Genomic DNA, 24129 nt, shown 5'->3' on the forward strand with positions numbered 1-24129 from the left:
CTAAAAAAATAATTCTTGTACTAAAAATTTGATTAATATCCATTTTTGATGATTCAAGATAAACATTTGATGAAAAGAAAAATCATTATGTTGTCACTTGTTGCTGTTGTCTTTGTAAAGAAGGTTTAGGTTGGCTATACCCATCAAGGAAGAGAAGAGTTATCCACTTTGAGTCTAGGAGGAGATTTTGTCCCAAACTATTGACAATTAGAGAATTAGCCCACAAGAAATATAAATGAATATATCTCATATATTCTTTAATATAGGACAACTCACAATATGCAATTTTTTAAATGGAATCTTAACAAATTTCATTACATGCAAGTTGCTCTTTAATAATAATAATAATAATTACTTTCACAATAGGTGTTATTTTAGCTCGTATGACGGTATAGCTGTATTAATAATGATGGTTGAAATCTATAATTACATTATTATAGATAAGAAAAAGACATATACAACCCTTAAGAAGTTAAAACTGGAAAAAATAGACATTGAATAAATATTTATTACATCGATTTACTCGTGAATTGTCGATAAATTCCCAACTTAATACTAAAAAAGGAAGTATATTAAAAGATTGCATATAACATTACCCTTATAGATAATAATAGTACATTTTGTATTGTTTTGAACTTATCAAAATTTTTCAACTAAGCAGAGCCATTATGTCCTACAAGTACTATACAACGTTTGTATTTAAGGATAAAATATAATATCTTACACTTTTATATAAAAAAATGCCAAATTTTAATCTATACAAATTACAATTTTGTCTATCACACAATAGGCTTAGTTCGTCATATTACTTCAAATTAATACATTAATAATTTTTTTTTCATCTGAAATTCACTTATATGACGGTAGTATAGACAAACTATTGAAGCCCCCAACTTGACCCATCGTGAGCCAAAGTTTAATTCATGGGCTTAATTCAACCCTTTGATAACCAAAAATTTATTGTCTAATGGGATTATTTTAGTTACAAACCCATGTAAAATTGCATTGCTCAAGTGTTCAACACACGTTTTTGCGGCGCTTACTCTGAGGAAAAGAACGTGCTTATTACCAAACTTCAAAACAAAATCAGAGGAAGAGCAGAACAAACAGTCATAAATCCTCAAGCTTCAAATCTGCACTTGTTTCCCTCAATTTATCCATCAAATAAAGGTATATTTAATTCCTCAAACAAAATACCCAGAAAAGAAATCATCTTTTTCAGTTTATATTTGATTATAAATTTATAATCTGTTATAGAAGCTTATATTCATCAAATTTAACTGCAAATTTAGTCAATATCTGCTATATTGAGGTGGATTCATTTTATTTCCCATTGAAAATTTATGATGATAGGCAAGATGTTTAATCAGTCAATTTTTAAAATGCTAATGCTTGTATTAGTATGCTGTATGATTGTTGTAGTTCTGTCAATGTTTAAATTACCTGATGTTTCAATTGGGAAAATGAATGATTCCTCAAAAATTAGGGGCATTTATTCAAAGAATGAGATATTGGCTAAATTTGGGGAAATGATGGTTGGAATGTTACCGGATGATCTTGCATTTACAGTGTTTGTGCCCTCTGAAAAGGCCTTTGAACGTGATTTGGGATTAAGGGCAAACCACAGTTATGATCCTAAAGAATTGGACAATGTATATGCAACGGTTTCTCATGTACTAGGTTTTTCGACGATTCCTCGAAAGATTTATACTGATTTACTCCCTGATGGAAAGGGTTTGTCATATGATTCAATCTCTGGATTTGCATTGTATATTTCAAAGGATTTTGATGGGGTTTTGGTTGTTAATAGGGTTAGGGCAAAACAAGTTAATCTTAAGAGAGGTGAGGTGGTGGTTCATATAATGGATGGAGTTGTAATGGATGCTGAGTTTGAGCAGTCAGTTAAGCCAGCTGATGAAGATGAAATGGCAATTAAAGATTGATTTTGGTACTGATTAGTTTTACATTGGTTCTGATATCGAGATTATTGGTTGAGGTTACATGGCTTTATATGAAGTTTGAAGTTTATAGATATTCTATTTCCGTATTTTGTGTACTAATACAGTTGATGGAAGTTGATTTGTCAGTATGATTGTTGAAGCTGGGAAAATTGATCATATTAGTTCAGTCTTCGGCTTCTGGTGCACATATCACATTCAGAAGTGTTTTGCTTATTTTGCTTGGATTGTTGCCTATATACTATTTTAACTCTTATCAACTGGTTTGTGAGTATGGTAGAAGCTGCAAGAGTAGTTCTGGCTGGTAAGTGGTAACAAAGATGAAAAATACTTGCACAAAGTAATGCATAGGATAGAGTTCTGATTTGTTGTTGCTAACAATTTATAAGGCAGTAAACCTGTGTAATGTACCATGATGAAAAAATACAGAATTGCATAGGATAGAGTTCTGATTTGTTGTTGCTAACAGTTTACAAGGCAGTAAACCTGTGTAATGTACTATGATGAAAAAATACAGAATTTTTGACTGAAAAGTAGGATTAGTAAAGCTTTTAGTCTCCATTCTGTAGAACTTTATGATTCAATTGGTTTGAGCATATCTCCAAATAGTTCATAAGTCGATTTCCTGACCTGCAATAGTATGTGTTCACCGGCCTAAACGACGAGCAAACACTCGAACGTGCCATCCTAAAGGTTTTCTGAAGTGACAATGTAAAAAAGAGGGTGCTGCTTATTTCACAGATTGTCATTAGACAAACTAATCTTTTGGTTATTTTGAACACGGATCATTTCTCACAATGTATTCGTGCAAGAGGTAAGGGAGGAAAAACTACTAGCATTTCTAGGAGATTATGTACAAACTACCGAGTGACCCCTCAAAAACCAAAGGAAACAGAGGAGATTACCACCTACGTATAAATATGAAAATAAAAAGTCTACTGTTGTGAAACATACATTAATTGTTGCATGATTCAATGAAATTTTTTGCTTTAGTGGTAAATGCTAATGCTTGGAATTTCCTTCAGGCTCTTCTTTTATGCTCATCTGTAGCTCATCAACTGTGCTGCTGAAACTTTCAGTTTTCCCCATGGCAGTAAGACTTGCATCTTCTGTGGTAACGATGGCTGCTGAATTACCACTTTGCATTTCCTTTAGCATTGTCATAACTTCGAACATCGTAGGTCGTTTTGATGGATGATCATCCAAGCAAGAACAGGCAAGCTTCAAATGCTGCAAGAGCTCTACTTCCAAGTTTGGATCTTCCTTCATCAGCTCAGGATCAAATACATCACTTATTCTCAATTTCGCATGCATCTTAACCCAGCTTACAAGATTATTATAGTCACCGAAATCAGCTGAATCTGTAGGTTGTTTCCCTGTCAGCAACTCCAGCAACACCACGCCATAGCTATACACATCTCCCTTGGTTGTACACCTAAAGCTTTGGTAGTACTCAGGAGGAACATATCCTGGGGTACCAGCCAATGTGCTCACACTCAAATGAGTATCCATTGCACTCATAAGTCTAGCCATCCCGAAGTCAGATACCCTTGCTTCTAAGTTTTCATCTACCAAAACATTACTAGATTTCATGTCGCGATGAATTATGTGTGGGATGCAATTATGATGAAGGAAAACTAAGCCTCGAGCTGCCCCAATCGCTATCTTTCTCCTCACACCCCAATTCAGCTTTATTACAGACTTCTTCGGATCATGTAAAACATCTGCGAGGGATCCATATTTCATGTATTCGTAAACTAACAATCGTTCTTCCCTCACTTTGCAGTATCCCAGGAGAGGCACAAGGTTCCGGTGTTTGATCTTCCCAATGGTTTCCATTTCAGCAGTGAACTCTCTGTCACCCTGCCCACACATATATATCAGCTTTTTGATAGCAACCACACTCCCATCCTTGAGCTGAGCTTTGTAGACATCCCCAAACCCACCTTTGCCAATCAAACTGTCATAATGGAACCCATTTGTGGCTTGTAAAAGATCAGCAAAAGTCAACTTCTGTAGGGGCTTCTCAAATGTTGCAAGGTTGATGCTCAATGCCTCGCGATTACTGGTATATCTCCAAGCAGAAGTTGTGTTACCGTCCATGTATGTATCCTGCAAAACTTCCTTCTTTCTCCTCTTCTTCAGCTCAATGCCCACTATGATCAACCAGAATATGCAGAATAGAGAGGAGAACACTCCCATTGCCACATTTGCTGCCATGGAAGTCTTCCTTCCATGCTTTCTATGATGTGATGAAGTTTCACTTGTGTTTCTGCTGCAAATCGGCAGGGGAAACCCGCAGAGGCCAGTGTTATTGGAGAATCTAGAAGGCGGGAAAGTCTCAAACTGTCCTGTTACAGGAATCATACCTGAGAGGTTATTGTTTGACAAATCCACATCCGTCAAGGAAGAAAGACTGCCTAAAGACGGTGGGATTAACCCCGAGAGATGGTTGTGCGAGAGATACATAACACCGATGTTTTTCATCCCTGCAAGATCTTCAGGAATCTGACCAGAGAGGTTATTATGACCCAAATTTAATATCCACAGAAAGAACATTGTGCCGAGCTCTTTGGGGATACTGCCCTGGAGATTGTTATAGGACAGGTCAAGGAAAATCATGGACCCATTGTGATAAAAATTTGGCTGAGTATGACCTAGGTAGATCTGCTGGAATTTGCATATAGTAGGGATTCTATAAACAGCCTTGCGCCTTATACCGGAAAATTCGAGCAAATTCCCTGTCCCATGGCAACCATTTCCTCCATAGTTTCTCAAGTACCAATACTTTTTACTAACATTAAGTCTAATAGCCCCTGACTGTTTGGGTAAGGCAGGAGGAATACTCCCACTCAACAAGTTGCTATTCAAATCCAACCATAACAAGCTCTTGCATTCCCCTAACTCAGGTGGGATTTCGCCATAAAATGAATTATTTGAGAGCTTGAGGATGGCAAGATTATTCAAGCTACCTATCCAAGATGGTATTGTTCCACTCAACTTGTTACTCGACAACGAAATACAGTTCAAGTTTGTGCAGTTCATCAGGCCAGAGGGAATGGGACCAGTCAACTCATTGTAGTCCAAAATCAAATTTTCAAGTGCTCGATTGTCTGCAAGCTCAGAAGGGATAACCCCATTAAGCCTGTTCATCCACATTACCAAATCTTTAAGCTGGGTTAGAGTACCCAAGCTACTTGGGATCGTACCAGTAAGGAAATTGAAGCTAAGATCAAGCGAAACAAGCTGAGAGCAATTACCTATACTCGGCGGTATAGGGCCAATAAACTCATTGTTTTGAAGGTAGAGCTCTCTCAAGTTGCTAGGCTTTCCCTCAGGATTTTGACAAATACCAGATGGGATTTTCCCTGAAATGCTATTAGAGCTCAAATCTAAAGACTCTAAGCTACTAAGCATAGAGATAGAATCAGGCAAAACACCCTTAAAGAGATTAAAAGCCAGCTTTATTTTCTTCAAACTTTCCATTTTTAGAAACATATCAACAGGCAAATCCCCAGTGAAATTGTTGCTGGAAACATCGAATTTTTCTAACAAAGAGCAAGATTCAAACCCAATAGGGATCATACCAGAAAAATCGTTGACTGATAGATCCAACTTCACCAAAGTTGAGCAAACATCATCAGCAAAATTATGAGGAATCATACCTTGAAAATTGTTGATGCTCAAGTAGAGAATCTCCATACTTTTCAAAGGAAGTGAGGGAAATTCACCTTTGAACTGATTATGAGACACATTTAAGAAACTCAAGTTGTTACACTCTACAAGTGAGTTCTCAATCTTACCAACAAATTTGTTTGAAGACAAATCAAGATGCTTCAAATTAAGACAATCTTTCCCAAAATTAGGAATTGGAGTCGAAAAATTATTGAAGGAAAGATCCAAATACTCCAAATTTGAGCACCCAAAAAGAGAAAAATTTCCCTCAAGTTTGTTCCTCTTTAAATTTAAGTGACTCAAATTCTCACACCCTTGAGATAATACCCATGGAAGAACTTCCTCCCCAGATAATTGATTCCCAGAAACATCTAATGTTTTGAGGGAAAGCCCATAAACAACATCACTCAAATTTTTCGTAGAATCTAATTCATTGAAAGAGAGGTTTAAACTTGTAAGTGAGGAACAAGTTGAAAACCGCGGCAAATTGAAAATTGACCCTGAAATGAAGTTGTGGGAGAAATCAATTTCTGAGAGAGAAGAAGAGCAGAGAAAGAAAGGTTGAAGAGACCCAGAAATGTTGGAAGATGAGAGGGAAAGAGAAGTAAGGAGCTCAATGGAGAAAAGATAAGTAGAAACAGAGTAAAAATCAGTGGAAACAGAGAGTGAGGTGAAATCTAAAGAAGTAACCCTGGAATTGTCGCAGAAAACACCAGTAAATTGACATAGATCAGTGGAATTTTGCCAATTTTGAAGGATTTCTGGGTTAAGGAGTGAAGATTTGAAGCTCAACAATTTCTGGGCATCTCTAAGTTTTCCATTGGAAGAAAGAGAAGCAGGTGAAACAGGGGAAAGTAATGGTGGAAAGAGAGTAAAGAGCAATAAAATAGTGTAAATTTGGTTCATTTTTTCTGGGTAGATATTCATTGAGCTTGTCTACTTAGTGGGTTTCAGTGGTTGAAGTTTAAAGTGTGCCATTATTGAGAAAGTTGAGAGCTTTGAGCAATGAAGAGAAAAAAAAAAAACAGGATACAGAGGAGAGAGAAAACAGAGAGTTGTGAAAATGTGTAATGGTATTAGAGTAACTGTTGATTGGTTTTTCTAATTAAAATTTTTGGGGTGTTTGTATAGTGAAATCCTCAAAAGACAATTTTATTGACGAAATTCAAACTTAAGTTTTCGACACTAAATATTTCTTTGGTTTCTCATTTGTTTTTGATTAGTTTTAACACTTTCTTATGGTAAATCACTATGACAGAGTACTTCTTAGTTTTATGCCGCTAACTTTACTTACACTACAATTCATTAAGAGTGTTTCTATAAACTTTTCTTATTTTGGTCTTTAGAGAGTCAGAACTCACAAGGGCGAGTAATATAAATCGATCTCAGGATCCTATGGAATAGGAAGAAAGGCTATAACCACGTGAGCTATCTCTCAATCTCAGTATTTTTGTAAACTTTGTACACACTTTACTATCGCAATTAATTAAAAAAAGGGGGTTTTTGTGTAGTATACGTTTAAGTTTTCTTAATGTGTATAAATATTCAATAATCATGGAATCCGTATTCAACACACATGTGATTATGGCCATATATGGCAAATTGGCAATAATATTGGTTCAAAGAGGATGATAGATAGATAGTTAGTGTTGGGACCCATGTATAATTTTGGCGTTGTAGGTTGACAAGTGAGGGTCCAGTGACTGGGAGGTGCACGTGGGTTCAGGGCTTTGTTCATACTCCTACGGTCCAGCCTAATATTGAATGATGGAGAATTTGAGTTTGTAAGAATGCAAGAAGAGAGTGAAAGATTACCAGAAATGATAACTACGTGATATTACAAATGCCCTTTTTTGTGATTCATATTTAATCGCATTCATCTACTCTCATAATTGAGGACAATAATCCACAACAATCCAAAATAAGTGTCTACAATCTACATAGCAGAGTTATCTTGACATACGGTGAGTTACGACAGACCACAACGTTAGGAGATTATCCTACGTCTATATCGCCTCCTCCAAATTTGTACCAACTATGCGCATTTGAGCATACACATTTAACACATCCACAACAATGACCAATGATACATAGCTTCATCATTGAAGTGAGTAATCGCCAAACTAAGGGTTGAATAAGTTCAAATAAGTCAAAACAAAGTTACGACCACCCCTAGAATAGATCAAAACAGTAGAGCTAGTAACGAGTAGTTCACAGTATAAATCTAGTATTATACCGGGTTAGTCAGTCATATTAAGCTCTACATTTCACCTATTTCCACCATTGTTCCCAACATTTTCATTAACTTCAATGAAAAACTAGGGCAAGTAAATCCAATAAAAGATGATTTTGGATGTTTATCAATTTAGGACCGTAGCCCTGTAGTTGAGTGGCTGAAGTAAAAATGAATATCAATTCTACGTTTCAACTGAACTGGACCGATCGAACTAGTCTAGATCTGTTCCAACTTGTACCTGAATATCCAAAATGTGGACCATTTTATAGTCTAGGTTAGAACGTAGACATGACTAATGATTTTGACAACTTCATCCCACCTTATAACGACGATTTAGAACGCCAATAAATCATACGATACAGAATCAACCACATAAAAGGGCGTCAGCCCACACAATAGACCATATATACTATCTAACCTTTGATTACCCCAATTGCAGCTGCCTTTCAGCCTCGTCATCCTTAAATAATAACTGGTTGACAGCAAACACTAGAAACAAAAGCACTTGCCCTACAAGGCTACAATGACACATTCTACAAGCCTCCCAAAACCATCACTACATGGTATTATCTTACTCGGCCGTAGGCAGATGCCCAACTGACGTGACAAACAACATAGATAGGCCGAGAGCAGTCCAATTTAACTATATCAGCACCTGATGGCAATAATGTTATGCTTGGCAAAACAAAAGCACCCCTAACCACTCAAACAACTGCAACAGATGGATAAAATCTAAATTCTTGTACTGTCAACCAGCTTATAAGACTTTCAGCAATTTTTAGTCTCTACAACTCATGAGTTATTAATAAATTTTCTACATTATAGCTCAAATATATGAATACATACCTCATCTTTAATTAAGTCTTTTGCATGAAAATGTTAGTAGCCCCAGGCTGGAGACCTTAGTAAGTAAATTACATAATCATGTTGACACAGCACTTGCGCAGCATAAAAACTGCAAGAGCGAGCACATGAATGTCATCGTAATCAAGCTACCAAACATGAAAGATGCAGCAGCATCTCAAAATATGAGGTACTATGAAACAGATGAAAACAATGGCATCTTTCAAACATCTAACACTTTTAAAATATCTGATTTGTCTCTTCAACTCATGCAATGGGTAATTGAACTGCCTTCCCAAGTCCCAACTTTGCAAAGCAAAGACAAACTAGGCACATGTAAGCAAATTTCATCCCAAATTCTAGATATAGCAGTGAAAGCAAAATCTGTACTCTTCCTGAAGCTCATTAACTATGCTACGGTTCTTGAATTTAGCTCCCTACTGCAGCAGGTACAGCTAAGGGCTTCGAGTCTTCTGCCTTCTCATGCTCCTTGTTGAGCATCTAAAAAAGCACAAATAACAAAACAACCAGCAAATTAGTGATAGTTTCTTTGGAAATAAAAAAAGGTTCAATAATTAATATTCTCAATAACACCAGTTATCTTTTAGAAAAATAGCTCTATAATGAGTGATCTTAATACAATTTGGCTAGCATATGGCAGATGCAATGTTATGATGTTAACCCAAGTTCAATGCAACCCTGTTACGCAGCCTAAGTTAGCATTAGCTGCTTCTGATGAAGTCACATCTAAAAGTATTAACCAGAGAACAGCTAAGAAAATCTGATACTTGAAACCCAAATTTTTACACAATGACGATATTTTTCAAAGTTTGAAAAGGAGGGGGAAACAGGGATACACAATTTTCGGAAGATTAATACAAGATATTACAAATCATAAGCCAATGGTCATGATAAAGCAAAGGGTCCCAACCATTGTCAACCCTCAACTCCACACACTCCAACAAAGGGCACTCCCTACAAACATCAATATATTTGAGCACACCAATCATGATAAAACCAAAAATAAGTAGCGAAGGTCCCAACCAATCACAAGCCAAGTGCCCAAAAAAAAAAATCCCAAAAACTATCATTTTTTATAATGTTTAGTGACAGTTTTGTTACTTCAGGTTGCCATCAATAATTCCCATAACAACGAACAGTCAAAGCAGGTCATAATGACTCAGAGCAACTCCAAATTAGACTACACTAATGGAAAGGAGTAACATAGGCATTAGAGATAATAGAGAATAAAAAAAAAGGTTGTAGAACGGGTAAGTTAGAGCCAGTAGGCAGAGAAAAAGCCATGCAGGATATTGAATTGCTAATTGCTAACTTAGTTTTCAGTCAAGCTCGTGGGAGTGATTCGGGCCACAGAAAAGGTTTTATAAACCTATCATCTATTAGTATTTTCATTTATAAATCAAATTCCCCATTAATCTTACTTCGAAATCTGTCCTAAATATGTTAAACGATAACAAACATCCAATAGCAATATTTTTATTTTTACTAAAGTCAACTAAGCAAGAACTCACTCAGAATCTTAGAGTGAGTCTTAGTCAGAGACACCAAGAGCACCTGCTTTTGCATTTAAAAAAAAAAAAAAAAAAAAAAAAAAAGAAAGGAAAAAAAAAAAGGTGCACCTACTTAATTTCCTAAAAAGTGAGTATATTAAAAGAAATTCAATTAATAAAATAAATTTAAAGACCACAAAACTATCATGTATGTGAAAAACACTGAAAATTTATTGGCCATATTACGTAGTACATATTATCTATATTTATGAGAGAGAAAATTTTCACCTTGTTGTTAATCAAGTTGTGGAGGGCGATCACACTTCGGATAAGAGAAGACAGATATATAACCAGCATCATGTCATTTGTTTTGACTGCAAAAACAAGCAGGCACACAATCACAAAACAATACAAAACTTCATACAATATTCAAAAAAGAAAAAAAATATACTTTGTTTTCATACCTGCAAAAGCCTTGACCAACTCAGGAGCACTAAGATTAGGGAGAAGGTTGAACACATCCTACAAAAATAATAATAAAATAAAAGGCAAGAAAAGTTCGTTAATAGATGTAAAAATTAGCAATGAACAAAGGCTAAATCACATTTGATTAGCAAAAAGGTTGAAAAGACCTACAAGAAAAAAAAAGAAAAAGAAAAAAAAAAGAAAAAAAAAAAAAAAAAAAAAAAAAGAAGAGAGATTTGCTCACAAAATAAGCTTACACTTCCTCTGCTTTTTAATTTGTCTCACTTAAAATCTTGCACAATTTCCAATGCAATCTTGTAATAACAATATCTTTTGGTACATATTACAAAAAATTACAGAAAAATTACATATTTGAGACCTAAAAAAGGACGATAGCAACAAGATCCAACACGGCTAATGTTTTGAAGTATATTTTTACCCTTAAATTGTTAGATTTCATTTAGAATGGAATTTCCTTAAGATTCCGAATGAAATAAATATAAAAGAAAAGAGGGAATAACAATAGATAAAGATGTACAAAACAAAGGGTAAAATTACAAGGAAAATAAACAATTTGCGCACACAAATATAAAATAAAAACAATTAATGGTTCTTCACAGTTTAAGGAGATCATGAGTTCGTGACACAACACAAGCAACCTAGATTTGGTAGAATTATATCACCGTTCATTCATTCTTCAAGAACGGTTTTACATGGGGGTGGAATAAAGTAATAGACAATGTCAAGATTTTCCCCATCTTTTAAATATGAAAGGTTATCATACAAAATACATAAGTGGCTCAGTATTTAGCAAATGGGGATTCACTAAATCACCGTAGAGCAACGCTTTATCAAATAAAAACAATTCGAGTGGGAAAAGTTTCCCGTAATCTCAATATATAGTTAATAATATCACGCCTCATTATGTCAGAAACTACACACCAAATTTTCATCTACATTTGTCTACAATTTTCTAATCCTTAAATTAGATACAAGCAGGCAAGCAGCTACATAGGCTCACATCCTAGACATTATTAATGGCAGAAAGGACCTACATATATTGATAACAAATAATCATGCCACGAAGGTTTAAGAACCCATGCAAAAAATTTCAATGAACAAACCTGCAAATGGTACAGTATTTCATGGTTGAGTGGGAGTTTTCCCTCTATAACTAGTTCAAGATAACTACGAATCTCTCGCAAACGAGCATCTAGCCCCTTGAGTGCTGCAAGTTTCCCAGTCACCTGCACATGAAATAAAAGGGTTAGTATCCTCCAATTAATAACATGATGACAGATAAAAATCTAAACACTTTTCAATCTTTTAAGCATCCAAAATGAGGATAACTGTAAGCCAAAAATAGCAAATTGTTGGAGAGTTACCTCTGTTGCTAGAGTACTGATGGTTGTATCCTTCACGTCTCTAAGCAAGTGCTCCACTCCTGCAAGATTAGCATAATACATCAAGACAAGGTCTATGCCACGCAAAAACACTGGGATTGGAACTCTAAAAAAAATAGCAAGCAAGCTTCATCTCCACCAACAGAAAGAGGCCAATGGAAAGCAATCATACATGTCGAGTGGTTTAAACTTACCAATTTCCTCAACTTCATGAGCAGCAATTTCAGAAGGAACGTGTACGAATACCTTCTGGCTCTTCTGTGTTGCATTCTGTAAATGAAAACATGCAACTCAAAATTAGCTAATGGAGTGGACGCTTAATTATATTTCCAATATCAAACCTTACAAAAAAGAGTTCACAGTGAATGTGATAGCACAATAAAATACACATTTTATATGTAATACTTATATGATAGTTGTCGTGCTTTCTTCCTACATTTAATTATTTAAGCATCATTTTATATACATATTTCGATATTGCTCTCCTCGGGTTCTTTTTCTTTGTTTTGTAGGATTTTCGCCTAAAAGGTCGCATTTGCAAGCCAAGTTGAGTTAAGAGCGTCTAGAAGATTATGAGTTTGACATCATATGATCACATTCCAAGTTTGAAGTTGCATTTGCATGAGAGTGTGGAAATTGCTTAAGCCTTGGCCTTGTCGTGACTTGTTGCATTAAGCCTTGGGTTGGTCGTGGCTCCTCCATTTGTGCTCAAGCAAAATACACCAATGCAGTAAACACCACGGCAGGCCGTGGCTCGACTTCCATGGCCACGGCAGGTCGTGGCTAGCTTCAATGTAGCGTTTTGGATAAGTTTTGCCGACTTTAAAGACTCCTAATCCTACTTTACCTCCTTAATGCTAATCCTTATATAGTTTATTTTTAGGGGTTAATAAAGGGGGGTTCTGCCGCAAGCAACCATCCACTTGATTAGAAATCTTAGAGTTTGTTATTTTCTTTTAATTTTTGAATCGTGTTTCAGTAGTATTTTATTCTAGGGTTAGGTTAAACCCTAGCTATGATTGATACTTGATTTATTCTTTTAAATTCTCAATTAATAGTTTATATTGTTCATGTTTAATTGATTGTACTTATGCCAATACTAGATTAGGGATGATTGGTATTGTTATTATTCCCTTGTCTTGATCGCAACGGGAGTTGGGTTTCGACGGATTTGAATAGATCAATTAAGGACATGAAATTCTCCACGGAAGTAGGTAGAATGGATTGATAGGAAGTTAGGGTACCAGACTTAATGTCTCTAATTTGCATGATTCCATAAAAGTAGGTTTGATTGTTAATTAGGGAAGACATTGACAACTCAGAAGAGATCTTTGGTATTTTATAGGGCGTGCCTTTCCTTGTGAACATATAATTAATTGGTTGGGATAGGAATTTGTCTTGTATTGATTATGCTAGTGGTGATACTTAATTTTAGACGTTCTTATTATTATTTGATTCGTATTTGATATTTCAGTAGTCGTAGTTACTTAATCCATCATTCCATCTCTTATTAGTTTTGTCATTGGTAAAAGTTGATTGTTAAACAACCATCCCTGACTTATCCTACTACATAATTAGGAGGTCTAGTTAGGTATTATTTTTGTTAGGTGCACGACATGCCTATTTGAATGCAACACATTAACTCTGAAAAAGCAAGCTATTTAATTTGATATACTTCGCTCCTATTCAAGATAAACAATCTAGTTGACATAAGACCACCAATTTTATCCTAAAAATTCAATATTACTAATTTTTACAGGCATCAGACATAAACAAACTTGGAATCTTACCTCTTTGACCTCTTCGACAGCATAATAAGCCTTGGTTGGTATTCCCAGCTCTTCTGGTTGTACATCAATGATCACCAAGACAGGATTTGGGACGTAGCTACAAACCCCAAATATATGTAAAGCTATAGTCAGTTCAAAAAAAGAAGGGAACATTAATATTGCTTAATAACCTTGTAAGAGACACGTTCAGAATTTTGAAGTCTGTGTATAGATCAAGTTCCAATCAGTTTAGTCAATCATCTTGTCAAGATGAAAATCGAATGATAACAGAAACAACTCATTCATATTCTTAACAGTAAATAGGGTAATGTTTGACACATTCTGCTCAACCATACAAAATCCTTTGCATATTACAACAAACTAACAGAACTTATGCTCACCCAAATTTGCACGAACAGAGATACTGACATATTAGTCAAATTCACGGTGAATGGGTTACACCAAATCTCACAAAAATTACTCACGACACCATCTTAGTTACCCTTGAGCCCAAGTATGGTCTACTTCTAAGTCTTTTAGTATTAGCTCATATATCTTTCACTGACTGTTTAGCTGCCAAGGATTTATCCTCAAGAATTATCCAACAATATATCAGTCACAAGATCCTTATCAAAAATAAGCAACTTGAACCACCTATGAATGAGTCGAATTTTCAATTGATTTTCTACATTACTAAGTAACAATGGAAAGTAACAATGGAAAAAAAAAAATACAGCATAAGTGAGAACGCAACTTCATTTTGAGCTCCGGGGAAAAAATAAAATAATAAGTTATCTTACTCGTTAAATAATCTGTGGATATCCAAATCATTCTCCCGTAGCTTAGGACCAGTGCTATACCAACCTACAACATGCTCCTTTGCTGAAAAATAAGAAGAACCAGTACGAGATGAAATCAAGTTCAAGCTGAAAAACCATAAAGGTAGGGATACCAGGTGTGTTAATCAGAACAGAATTACCATTAATTCTCCTAAACATGGAAAACATAGATTCATGGTAGTTGTGGTCAAGAAACCAAATGCTGGGGTCCTTGTCATCTTCCTCAAAGGGAACTGCATTTTTTGAGTCAAATATCAGAGCAAGACCAAATTAGAAAAAGAGAGGATAGAAAATGAATTCCTCAACTATGAGGTTAAACCCACCATACAAAGTTACAAACCATACAAGCATTAGTTTAACCACTTGAATTGAATAGATAATAAACACCTTGCACTGTAAAACCAAAATATAAAATTCAGAATACAATCAATCTAAACCGCTGTATACATGGATACACTACATCAGAATATCAAATGAGCTGTTGGGCAGTGCATAAAGACCTAGTAAACTTCTCTCAGATAACAGCATGTAAAACACTTTCAAAAAGTCAGAAGAGTAGTTTGACCACAAAGGCAGGACAAAAATAAATTCTCATCCAAACATCTGGATATCTACGGTCTACGGAGTATCTATCTAGAGCTATCTATCTGGAGCTCAAGACCATCCAAAACTTTCTGGTGTCAGGGGCATTGTGGAGATTCCATCCCAGCCATTGTTATTGTGGATGGGGCTTGGAAGAAGGATAAAAAGGCAAGATATAAACCAGGACAAAGGTGCAATTAGAGTTTTTGCAAACTCAAGCATTCAAGCAAGATCCCCAGACAAGCTATATGGTGGGGAATCTACCATGTGAAACAAGGGCACACAAACATCGAAGTCTACACAGACAGCTTGTAAGCGATACAGGGACTGCAAGATCCCCAGAAGTGTGCTTGGGAAAACCGCGCGCACGTCTATCCTTCATCTCACTAGTAATTTAAATTATTTGTGTTGTAGTAAAGTCCCTAGGGGGGTGGAAGCTAGAGCTCACACTCTTGCCAATCAGGCAAGGAAAGAAGCATAGATCCCACCTCTTGTAGTTCTTAGTTTGTTTTCCATCTGCCCAAAAAAAAAAAAAAAAAAAAAAAAAAAAAAAAAAAAAAAAAACAATACTAAAAGCAAATCCTGCATCACGGGTCCAGCTCTAAACCAAGAACATCAATTATTTAATTTACCCATTGACAAGTATACAGGTTGTGCCCTACTGAGAAGAGGCAGATTTTTATTAAAAAAAACAGAGTTCATAAGTGCCATCCAAGTAATGGAGTAAAGTTTCCACAGAAGACAGACATAAAGGACTTCACAGCTATATAATATAGCTACTTCTAATAGGCCAGCCACATAATTTACACAATCATTGTCCACTTCATACAAATTGCCAAGTAAAGAGAGCATAACCTACTAAACTGCTTCAATGGCGTGACCATCATTGGATAGTGTTTCCCTAATTTTCATGTTCTTGAAGTGTCATCAATCTAGGAACAAGCTATAACAGTAGTTTCAAAGCAGCGGTTCATCCTATTCAAAATATAGATGCAGGATCATTGTATCCTAAGTATAGATACGGATTCTCATCATATACTACGAAATCAAATTGTGACCCTTATCTTCCACCAACTGCCCAAATTTAACACAATTCGATCAATTGGCAGCTCAACACCAGCATTTACTCTCCTCAGGAGCTCTGATCTCTTCCTAAAGTTCTAAATCTATACAAGTTCTCAAATGCATCGAGCAACAAGGCTTTGAAATTCATTCCAATAAGAAATTAAAAACCTTATGTTCACAAACAATACATCGATGTTGAGTAAATGAAACCCTAACGCTTCAGCATACAACAACAAAATTCAAACTCCTAGAAAAATCGCAAACCCTAAACCCTAAAATCTAACATACCCCGATAATCAAACAAATTACAACCAAAACAGCACACAGAATTAAAAAATAACAACGAAATTTGAAATCCGAAACCCTAAATCTAACAAAAAGCAATAATCAAACGAATTACTACCAAAATCAGCACAGAAATAACCAATTGAAAGAAAAAGTACTTAAAGTTGAATAGTTGAGATCGAGAAATTACCGGCATAACTGTTGGTAACATCGACAGTACCCTTGAAAGAGCTACCAAGCAAAACACCGACGACGCGCTTCTTAGTGTCGCGAGCAACACGATTGTAGTGATCGACGATGCTGAGAAGAACCAATGGATGAACAACCACCTTCTCGATTGCTCTAGAAGAAATCTGTTGCGTCTTAATTACATCCATTTTCGACTTCGAGCTCTTCTTCTTCTTCTGGTTTTCGACTTCCTTTGGTTTCTTTATGAAGGGGATACCTTTCTTGTTTTCAACAACAAACGTATAGCATACTCCGTATAAGTACTCCAATATAACTTCGTACTGCGTATTACTCCGTATTTCATTTCATTTTATTTCACTAGTACATTGATATAGGGAAATCTCCAATTTTTATATGTGACCGGAGTTCCTTCGATAGTGTTATAGTGGTTACTCGGACAGTGTTATAGGTGTTATAAAGGTTACTCGGTTAATGTTACAGGGGTTAACGCGTTGGAGTGAAATATGTACTTTGATTTTTATTTTTTTTTGATTTATAAATAAAAAATATTCATACTTCGTACCATATTTTTAAAAACATATAAATCTACTTACCCAAAAAAAAAAAAAAAAAAAAAAAAAAAAAAATCTATCAAATTGAAATAATATATGACAAATGAATTGAATAAAAACATCATTTCAACAAAAATACGATAATGTGTATTAATTTTATCTACTTTGCCAAGGTAATTAACTTTTTTATTTTTTTTTATTTTTTATAATAAAGGTAAGAAAAAGGAAAAACATTAGAAAACCCTCCTCACGAGGAGGATTCCTAATGGATTTAAGGAAAGAATGAGAATTAAACTAGAGTTATTACAAGGGATAATATCCATATTATCGCTAAGTAAATGATCCACATTTGCTATCTAATTTGCTTTAATTTGACTAGATAATATAGTAGAAATACTCTGATAGCAGACCCTATATGGCTATATGCAAGTAATGCAGGCATTGATTGGTGTTGCTTTACCAGATGTGCAATATGTTAGACGGTGGAATCTGAAGGGAACAAATGGCGATACTGATGTGGGCTTTCACGTTGCAGTTTTAGTGGTAGGCTATTAGCAACGTGGACTTCTTGCAAAGTGAAAATTTTACCCTACACCCTAGTGTAGGGTGTGTTCCCTACACCCCCCCTATGCTACGTCGTTTTGTAGCTGGTATTGAGTTCCCTTTTGCGATTCTTTCCTTTTTTTTTTTTTTTTTTCCTTTTTTTCTTTTTTTCTTTTCTTCCTCTTTTTTCCTTTTTCCTTTGATTCTTATTATTCAATTTATGTATATATATGATTTTAAACCCTATTTTTTCTCTCTCTTCAATTGATCAACCAACCTCCATTTTTGATCTACATTTTTCTCTCGCTAATTCATCTTCTTCATTTGATTTTTTGAACGAATTCGTTAATTGTTACCGATCATCAATGGCGAATTCTGCATCTGGAGATTGCGTTGATTTTGATCGCGATTGCGAGCGTGTGTTTCCTTCTGGACTTCGTTTCGTTGATTCGTTTGTGCAACAATGTGAGTAATTGTGATCATAATTTTTCAATTTTTAATTATCCCTAATTTGTTCTGTTATAATGCTCTGTTAATTTGAACTTAATTGATGTATTATTATTCACTTTCGATTTTTGAATTTACTACTTTGATTACATTATGATGAACGTTTTTGGATTGTTGTACTTTGTATGAACATTTTGTTGCTTCATTTGTTGTTTCATTTGTTGTTTTCTCTGTGTTTTAGAATTGTGTGTTTTTGTCGTATATTTTGTAGATTATACTTTCAATTAATCGTTTATGTTTTCTTATTCATTGTTACTAATGTGTTTATGTTCAGTCTTAAAGTCATTTTTGATCATTTATTTTTACATTTTTATATCGATATTATGTGTAGTGGTAAATAATGAAAATATTGTTCAAAATATTATGTGCTGAAATTCTTTTTGCAATTGATCATGTGCTGTTTTGATATTGAACATTTTACTTATTTGTTATTGTTCATTCATGAAACTCTTTATGATCATTTATAATTGTATATTGTGCAGTGGAAAAAAATGATGATATTATGTATTTAGAAGCAGAACAGTCTGAATTAAAGGATAAAGAATTTAAATCTGAAGATGAAGCTTTCGAAGCGTATAATGAATATGCTTTTAGGAAAGGTTTTGGAATTCGAATTGGGAAGAGTAAGAGAAGAAGAGATGATTCTTTTTTGATGAAAAGATTTGTTTGTTGTAATGAGGGATTCAAAGATAATAAGTGTAAGAATAAAAGGATTTATGAGAAGTTGGATCATCGAACTGGTTGTTTAGCTTTTGTGCAGTTTCATATTGATCATTTAGGGGTCTATACATGTACAAGACATGAAATGGTTCATAATCATGCTATGATTCCTCCTGAAAAAAGGCATTTGATAAGGTCTCAAAGAGATGTGAATAAAGAGCAGCTTCTTTTCATTTCAACAATGAAATTGAGTGGAGTCAAAGTTACTGATTCTTTGAGGGTTCTAAAGAAGGAGGTTGGGGGATCTCCTAATCTTTGTTTTACTGCTTCTGATGCTTATAATGCATTGTCATCTGAAAAAGCTGCCCAAATTGAAGGATGTGATGGTAACCAATTGATTAAATATTTTGCCAAGAGACATGTGGATGAGACAGATTTTTATTATGATTTTGAACAAGATGATAGTGGTGCTTTAGTTAGTTTTTTTTGGCGTGATGGTAGGATGATGAGAGATTATCATTACTTTGGAGATTTGTTGGTTTTTGATACAACTTATAGAACTAATAAATATGGAATGATATGTGCTCCATTTGTTGGGATGAACCATCATGGTAACAATGTCATGTTTGGTATGGGTTTTATTCTTAATGAGCGCACCGAGTCTTTTGATTGGTTGTTTGATACATTTTTGCACTCAATGGGGAGGAAAAGTCCCATTACAATTATGACTGATCAAGCACAAGCGATTGCAGCGGGTATAAGAAACATTTTTCCTTCAACTGTTCATCATCGTTTATGTGTATGGCATCTTGAACAAAATTCTAAGAAACACATTGGAGCATTGAGAGCTTTGGAAGGCTTTACAGATTTGTTTGGATATCTTTTGAAGTATTGTGAAACTCCTGCTGAATTTGAATATTTCTGGAAAAGGTAAATTATTGTTTTTTGTATTTATTTTTTATTTTTATTATGTGATATATTTGATTATTATGTGATATATATATGAACATTTAGTGTTTTACATATGATCATACAATTTACTTTGTTATGTATGTTATCATAATATTATTAGTGTCCATATTGTTTATGATCATTATTCTTTACACAAATGTACATATTTTAATTTATAATTTGTTCATTTTTAAATTAATATATGATCATTTCTGTTATACAGGATGTGTGATAAATACAAATGTGAAAATGATGATTGGTTATGTGATTTGTATAAAATAAAGGAAATGTGGTGTCCTGCTTATTCTAAGAAGTATTGGTCTGGTGGTATATTGTCTTCTCAACGTAGTGAAACTACTAATAAGTCAGTTTCACAACGTCTTAATAAGACTCAAGGTTTATGTGATTTTTATCATGTTTTTCTTGATGTCATTTCTGAGTGGAGAAGTAAGGAAGGTGCAAGAGATTACAATACTCTGAGGGGTAATAGGCACCTAGCTTTTGCTAATATTGGTATATTAGATCATGCAAGATCATTGTACACTATTCAAGCTTATGTTCTTTTTGAAGAGGAGTTCATTAGGGGGACAGCTTATGATCATGTTGATAATGGTTTGCGTTTTCCAGAATATTCATATCTTCTTTGGAGGCCTGGGAAGGATATAATTAAGCATGAAGTTGTTTTTAATAAGGAAACACATGCAATTTGTTGCACATGCATGTACTTTAGTGAGACTGGTTTACTTTGTTCTCATTCTCTTCGAGTATATCATTTGCATTGTGTGCGTAATATTCCACAAGAGTATATAATGAAACGATGGACAAAGGCTGCCATGTGTAGTCATGGTATTGAAGAACCTACTTTGAGGACAAATGTTGTGGCTACTAGTGTTTGGAGGTCACAAACAATCAGAAAGTTTGTTAAGTTGATAACAAGTTGTCAGAATTCTTTGAATGCAAGGGCAGAGGTTGAGTGTTATTTCAATCTGTTAAAAGAAAAGGTTGAGAGTGTATCAGGTGTAATTGACTTTAGTGAACCTGTTAAAGATGTTGAAATTGTTGATCTTGAGATCAAGAATCCTCCAAAAGTTAGGCCTAAAGGTGAGAGGAATGTAAGGCCTAAGAGTACCTTGGAGAAGCAGTGTAACAAGGCAAAGGGTAATTTCAAGAGGAAAAAGTCTCTGTACACTCCTTACAAAAGGGGTATAGGGCAAGCAGTTGTACAGGTATATGATCATTTCATATTTTCAAATTGATCATTTCAGTTTTCGTAAATGATCATTTATGTTTTTTTTTAAATAGGAACTTGATGAGAACGGTTGTGCTGTTACTTATGCTAATTCTATTAGTGATCCCATTGAATTGATTGTTTTGAGCAATAAACGGGCTCAGGTAAATTCAAATGTGCCAAAAAAAACATTTTATTTATATTTTATTAATATTGATTTTTATAATTTAAAAATATAGGCCGGCTTAAAATCAGCTGTTGTAGAAGAAATTCCTTCTAGTTCTAAGGAATCAAATCATAGTATTTCCAATGATTTTGATCAGGTATATGAACATTTATGATCTATATTATAATTTTTTTTTATTTAATTTTTTATTTTTTATATTTTTTTTTGGTTTTTTTTGTAGGCTACTGGTGAAAGCTCTCTTTCATCTATCATATCTATTGATGTTGATATTTCATCTATTGCTAAGGTTTTTTTTTTTTCCATATTTGTTTGTATAAGTGTTTGTAACTGATCATATACTGGTTTATTAATGATCAATTTAATTTTTTTTAAAGGCGAAGGATTTAAATCTTGAAGGTGTTTCTGCTGTTCAACCTTGTTCTAATTTTGGTGCAAATAAAGGTGCTTCTGGTGTTAAAACTTACTCTCAAATTAATCCAAGAGTTCCAATTCATACTAGTGCGTCAACAAAATCTCCTGTTGTTATTCAACCTACTGTTCCCAGGAATGTTCAAAATCAAACTCAGAATTGTTCAAACACCAATCCAGAAATGATCATATCCAACTCCAGGAATGTTCAATCAACAAATGTTCAAGTTATTTCTCCTACGGTTCAAATAAATGATCAAGGATTTCCTGTTCAGAATGTTCAAGTTACTCCTCCCACAGTTCAAAGAAATGATCAAGGTGCTCGTGTTCCAATTCTTCAATCAAGAAATGTTCAATTAGGTTCTAAAAAGATTTCTTCTAAATATGATAAGTTGTTAGCCTTTTTTGATACAAGTGTAGCTAAACGTTTGGCTAATAAAGATAAATAATTAGTATTCCAGAACTTTATAAACATTAGACTTTTTTGTAATGTTGATTTAATTACTATTTTGTAATTTTGAATTTTCGATCTATTATATAAAAAACTTTCATTCAAAGATTAAAATGAAATATCAATTACAATAATATTAAAATAAAATCCATAAGTCTACTTCTAAAAAAAAAAAAAAATAGTCATATATAAGAAATGAACATATACATAGTTGTAAATGAACATTTGAAACTACAAAGTTGCAAATTTTCTAGCTTTCCTTCTATTTGCTCTTGATTCAGTGTTTTCTTCAAATAACATCAGTTCTGCTGTGTATTGGAGCCTTAGATTTCTAATTTGTTCCACCTGTTGAACAAAATGAATTGTCAAATTTTAATTAAACAATCTTTACTGTTTCATAAATGAATATTATATCTTAAATAATTGATCATTTATAACTCTTACATTGTTTGGTTTTAAATCACAAATCCAGCTCTCATTAGGATCAGCAGTGAAGGTTTCCATATGCTTCATAATGTAAACTCCACAGTTTGTATAGTCATTGTTGCTACGCCATTTCATCTTTTCCAAAACAACTGTGTAGTCTTCAATTCTTTTTGCATCTTGATATCCAAGGTGTTTCATGTACTCTGCCAATCCTTTTAACTGATAGAAAAAAGAGTAAAAATTGTTTAGAAGTTTGTATTGTGATGAAGACATGAACAATTAATAAAATATAATTGATCATGTAGTCAACTATAAATGAACATATTATCTCACCATCATTTTTGGTTGTTCTTCATATTTTGCTTGGACTGATACCTTTTTTGGTAGTTTTCTATTGTCAATTATATGAATTTTGTCTTCTATATGATTGACGCACAACAGAAAAAAATGTTGAGAAGTTGATACTGGGAAGAAGACCTGAACAAATTATATAATGTTATTGGACAATATATTGAAGGTAATTGAACATTTGTATTAAACAAGAATTAATACCTGTTTATATCCAACAATGCTGTCAATTTTATTCAACTTCAGTTCATTGTCAATTCTTTCTATGAAGGCATTAATTCTTGTCTTCATTGATGATCCTTCTTGACAAACTCTATTTGTGCACATAATGTGCTGTTGAAATACAAACAAACATATAGAAGTTAAATGAATTTTTAGCAATTATTTATCATAGGAAAATAGAATCAATAATATAAAAAAAGAAGAAAGACTAACATGAAGCACTGTTGAGAAATAAATCTTGTTTCTCGGCTTTTTATGATTAAGAAACCTTGCCCATCCATCTATGACACAATTTGTCACTTCAACATCATCTCCAAGAGTTTTCATTTCATTTCTATTGATGAGATTCAAGCCATCATAGTATAAGAGTGCACTGCATTATGAACATTTAATAATATGAATGTGAACATATTTTTATAAAAGATATTAAACCTTAAGTTTAATTAGTGTAAGTAATTACCTTTCATCTTTTCCACCAAGAGCAAAGTCTACTGCAATTTGGTTCATGGCTTTCTCATCTTTAAACAGATCCTTGTACTTGACCAAGTAAGGAGATCGGAAAGCAGGAGGAATTGTTTTCTTTTCGCGTTTTGGTCTTGTTGTTCAATATAAAATATTGTTAAATTAAGAAAATTATGAGGAACATAAATGAACATTTGAGTGTATATAAATAAATTTGAAATTATACCTTTCAACCTTTTCCTTTTCAGTTTTTTTCTTCTTTTCTGCAATTGACTTTTTCTTATCATCATTCCTGGTCATATTACATAACACAAATGTACATTTAGGTATATGAAAATGTTCATTATTATTTTTGAACATTTACT

The 24129-nt window shown here is 34.0% G+C and overlaps 5 protein-coding genes across 9 annotated transcripts; 2 read left to right on the forward strand and 3 right to left on the reverse strand.

Annotated features, from left to right (window-relative positions):
- Positions 1-831: 831 nt before the first annotated feature.
- Positions 832-2470, forward strand: LOC110699240. Its single transcript, XM_021876732.1, has one exon. The coding sequence runs from the start codon at positions 1344-1346 to the stop codon at positions 1941-1943; it is 600 nt and encodes a 199-aa protein (XP_021732424.1). The 5' UTR covers positions 832-1343; the 3' UTR covers positions 1944-2470.
- Positions 2471-2698: 228 nt separating this feature from the next.
- Positions 2699-7140, reverse strand: LOC110699238 (systemin receptor SR160-like). Its single transcript, XM_021876729.1, has one exon. The coding sequence runs from the start codon at positions 6558-6560 to the stop codon at positions 2961-2963; it is 3600 nt and encodes a 1199-aa protein (XP_021732421.1). The 5' UTR covers positions 6561-7140; the 3' UTR covers positions 2699-2960.
- Positions 7141-8668: 1528 nt separating this feature from the next.
- On the reverse strand, positions 8669-17096 carry LOC110699239 (26S proteasome non-ATPase regulatory subunit 7 homolog A). Its single transcript, XM_021876731.1, has 10 exons — positions 16822-17096; positions 14840-14932; positions 14661-14742; positions 13882-13978; positions 12286-12361; positions 12074-12132; positions 11813-11935; positions 10688-10745; positions 10512-10597; positions 8669-9213 (listed from the first exon to the last, which is right to left on the reverse strand). Exons 1-10 carry the CDS (start codon positions 17006-17008, stop codon positions 9142-9144), a joined length of 933 nt encoding a protein of 310 aa, XP_021732423.1. The 5' UTR covers positions 17009-17096; the 3' UTR covers positions 8669-9141.
- Positions 17097-17920: 824 nt separating this feature from the next.
- LOC110699241 (protein FAR1-RELATED SEQUENCE 5-like) lies at positions 17921-22327 on the forward strand. Of its 5 annotated transcripts, XR_002506882.1 has the most exons (6): positions 17921-18379; positions 18904-20011; positions 20256-21258; positions 21335-21583; positions 21668-21733; positions 21822-21915. XR_002506882.1 is itself a non-coding variant. In XM_021876733.1 (4 exons), the coding sequence occupies exons 1-4, from the start codon at positions 18145-18147 to the stop codon at positions 22302-22304; spliced, it is 2829 nt and encodes a 942-aa protein (XP_021732425.1). In that variant the 5' UTR covers positions 17921-18144; the 3' UTR covers positions 22305-22327. The 5 variants fall into 5 exon arrangements, 2 of the variants coding, with proteins under 2 accessions (XP_021732425.1, XP_021732426.1); XR_002506881.1 differs by having other exon boundaries at positions 21668-21940; XR_002506883.1 differs by lacking the exon at positions 21668-21733 and having other exon boundaries at positions 21822-21913.
- Positions 22328-22472: 145 nt separating this feature from the next.
- On the reverse strand, positions 22473-24129 carry LOC110699242. The gene is made up of 6 exons (XM_021876735.1): positions 23763-24129; positions 23516-23675; positions 23285-23413; positions 23066-23209; positions 22751-22951; positions 22473-22651 (listed from the first exon to the last, which is right to left on the reverse strand). Exons 1-6 carry the CDS (start codon positions 23807-23809, stop codon positions 22538-22540), a joined length of 795 nt encoding a protein of 264 aa, XP_021732427.1. The 5' UTR covers positions 23810-24129; the 3' UTR covers positions 22473-22537.

Source organism: Chenopodium quinoa, unplaced genomic scaffold (genome assembly GCF_001683475.1).
Source record: "Chenopodium quinoa cultivar QQ74 unplaced genomic scaffold, ASM168347v1, whole genome shotgun sequence".
In the NCBI taxonomy this organism is placed as follows: domain Eukaryota; kingdom Viridiplantae; phylum Streptophyta; class Magnoliopsida; order Caryophyllales; family Amaranthaceae; genus Chenopodium; species Chenopodium quinoa.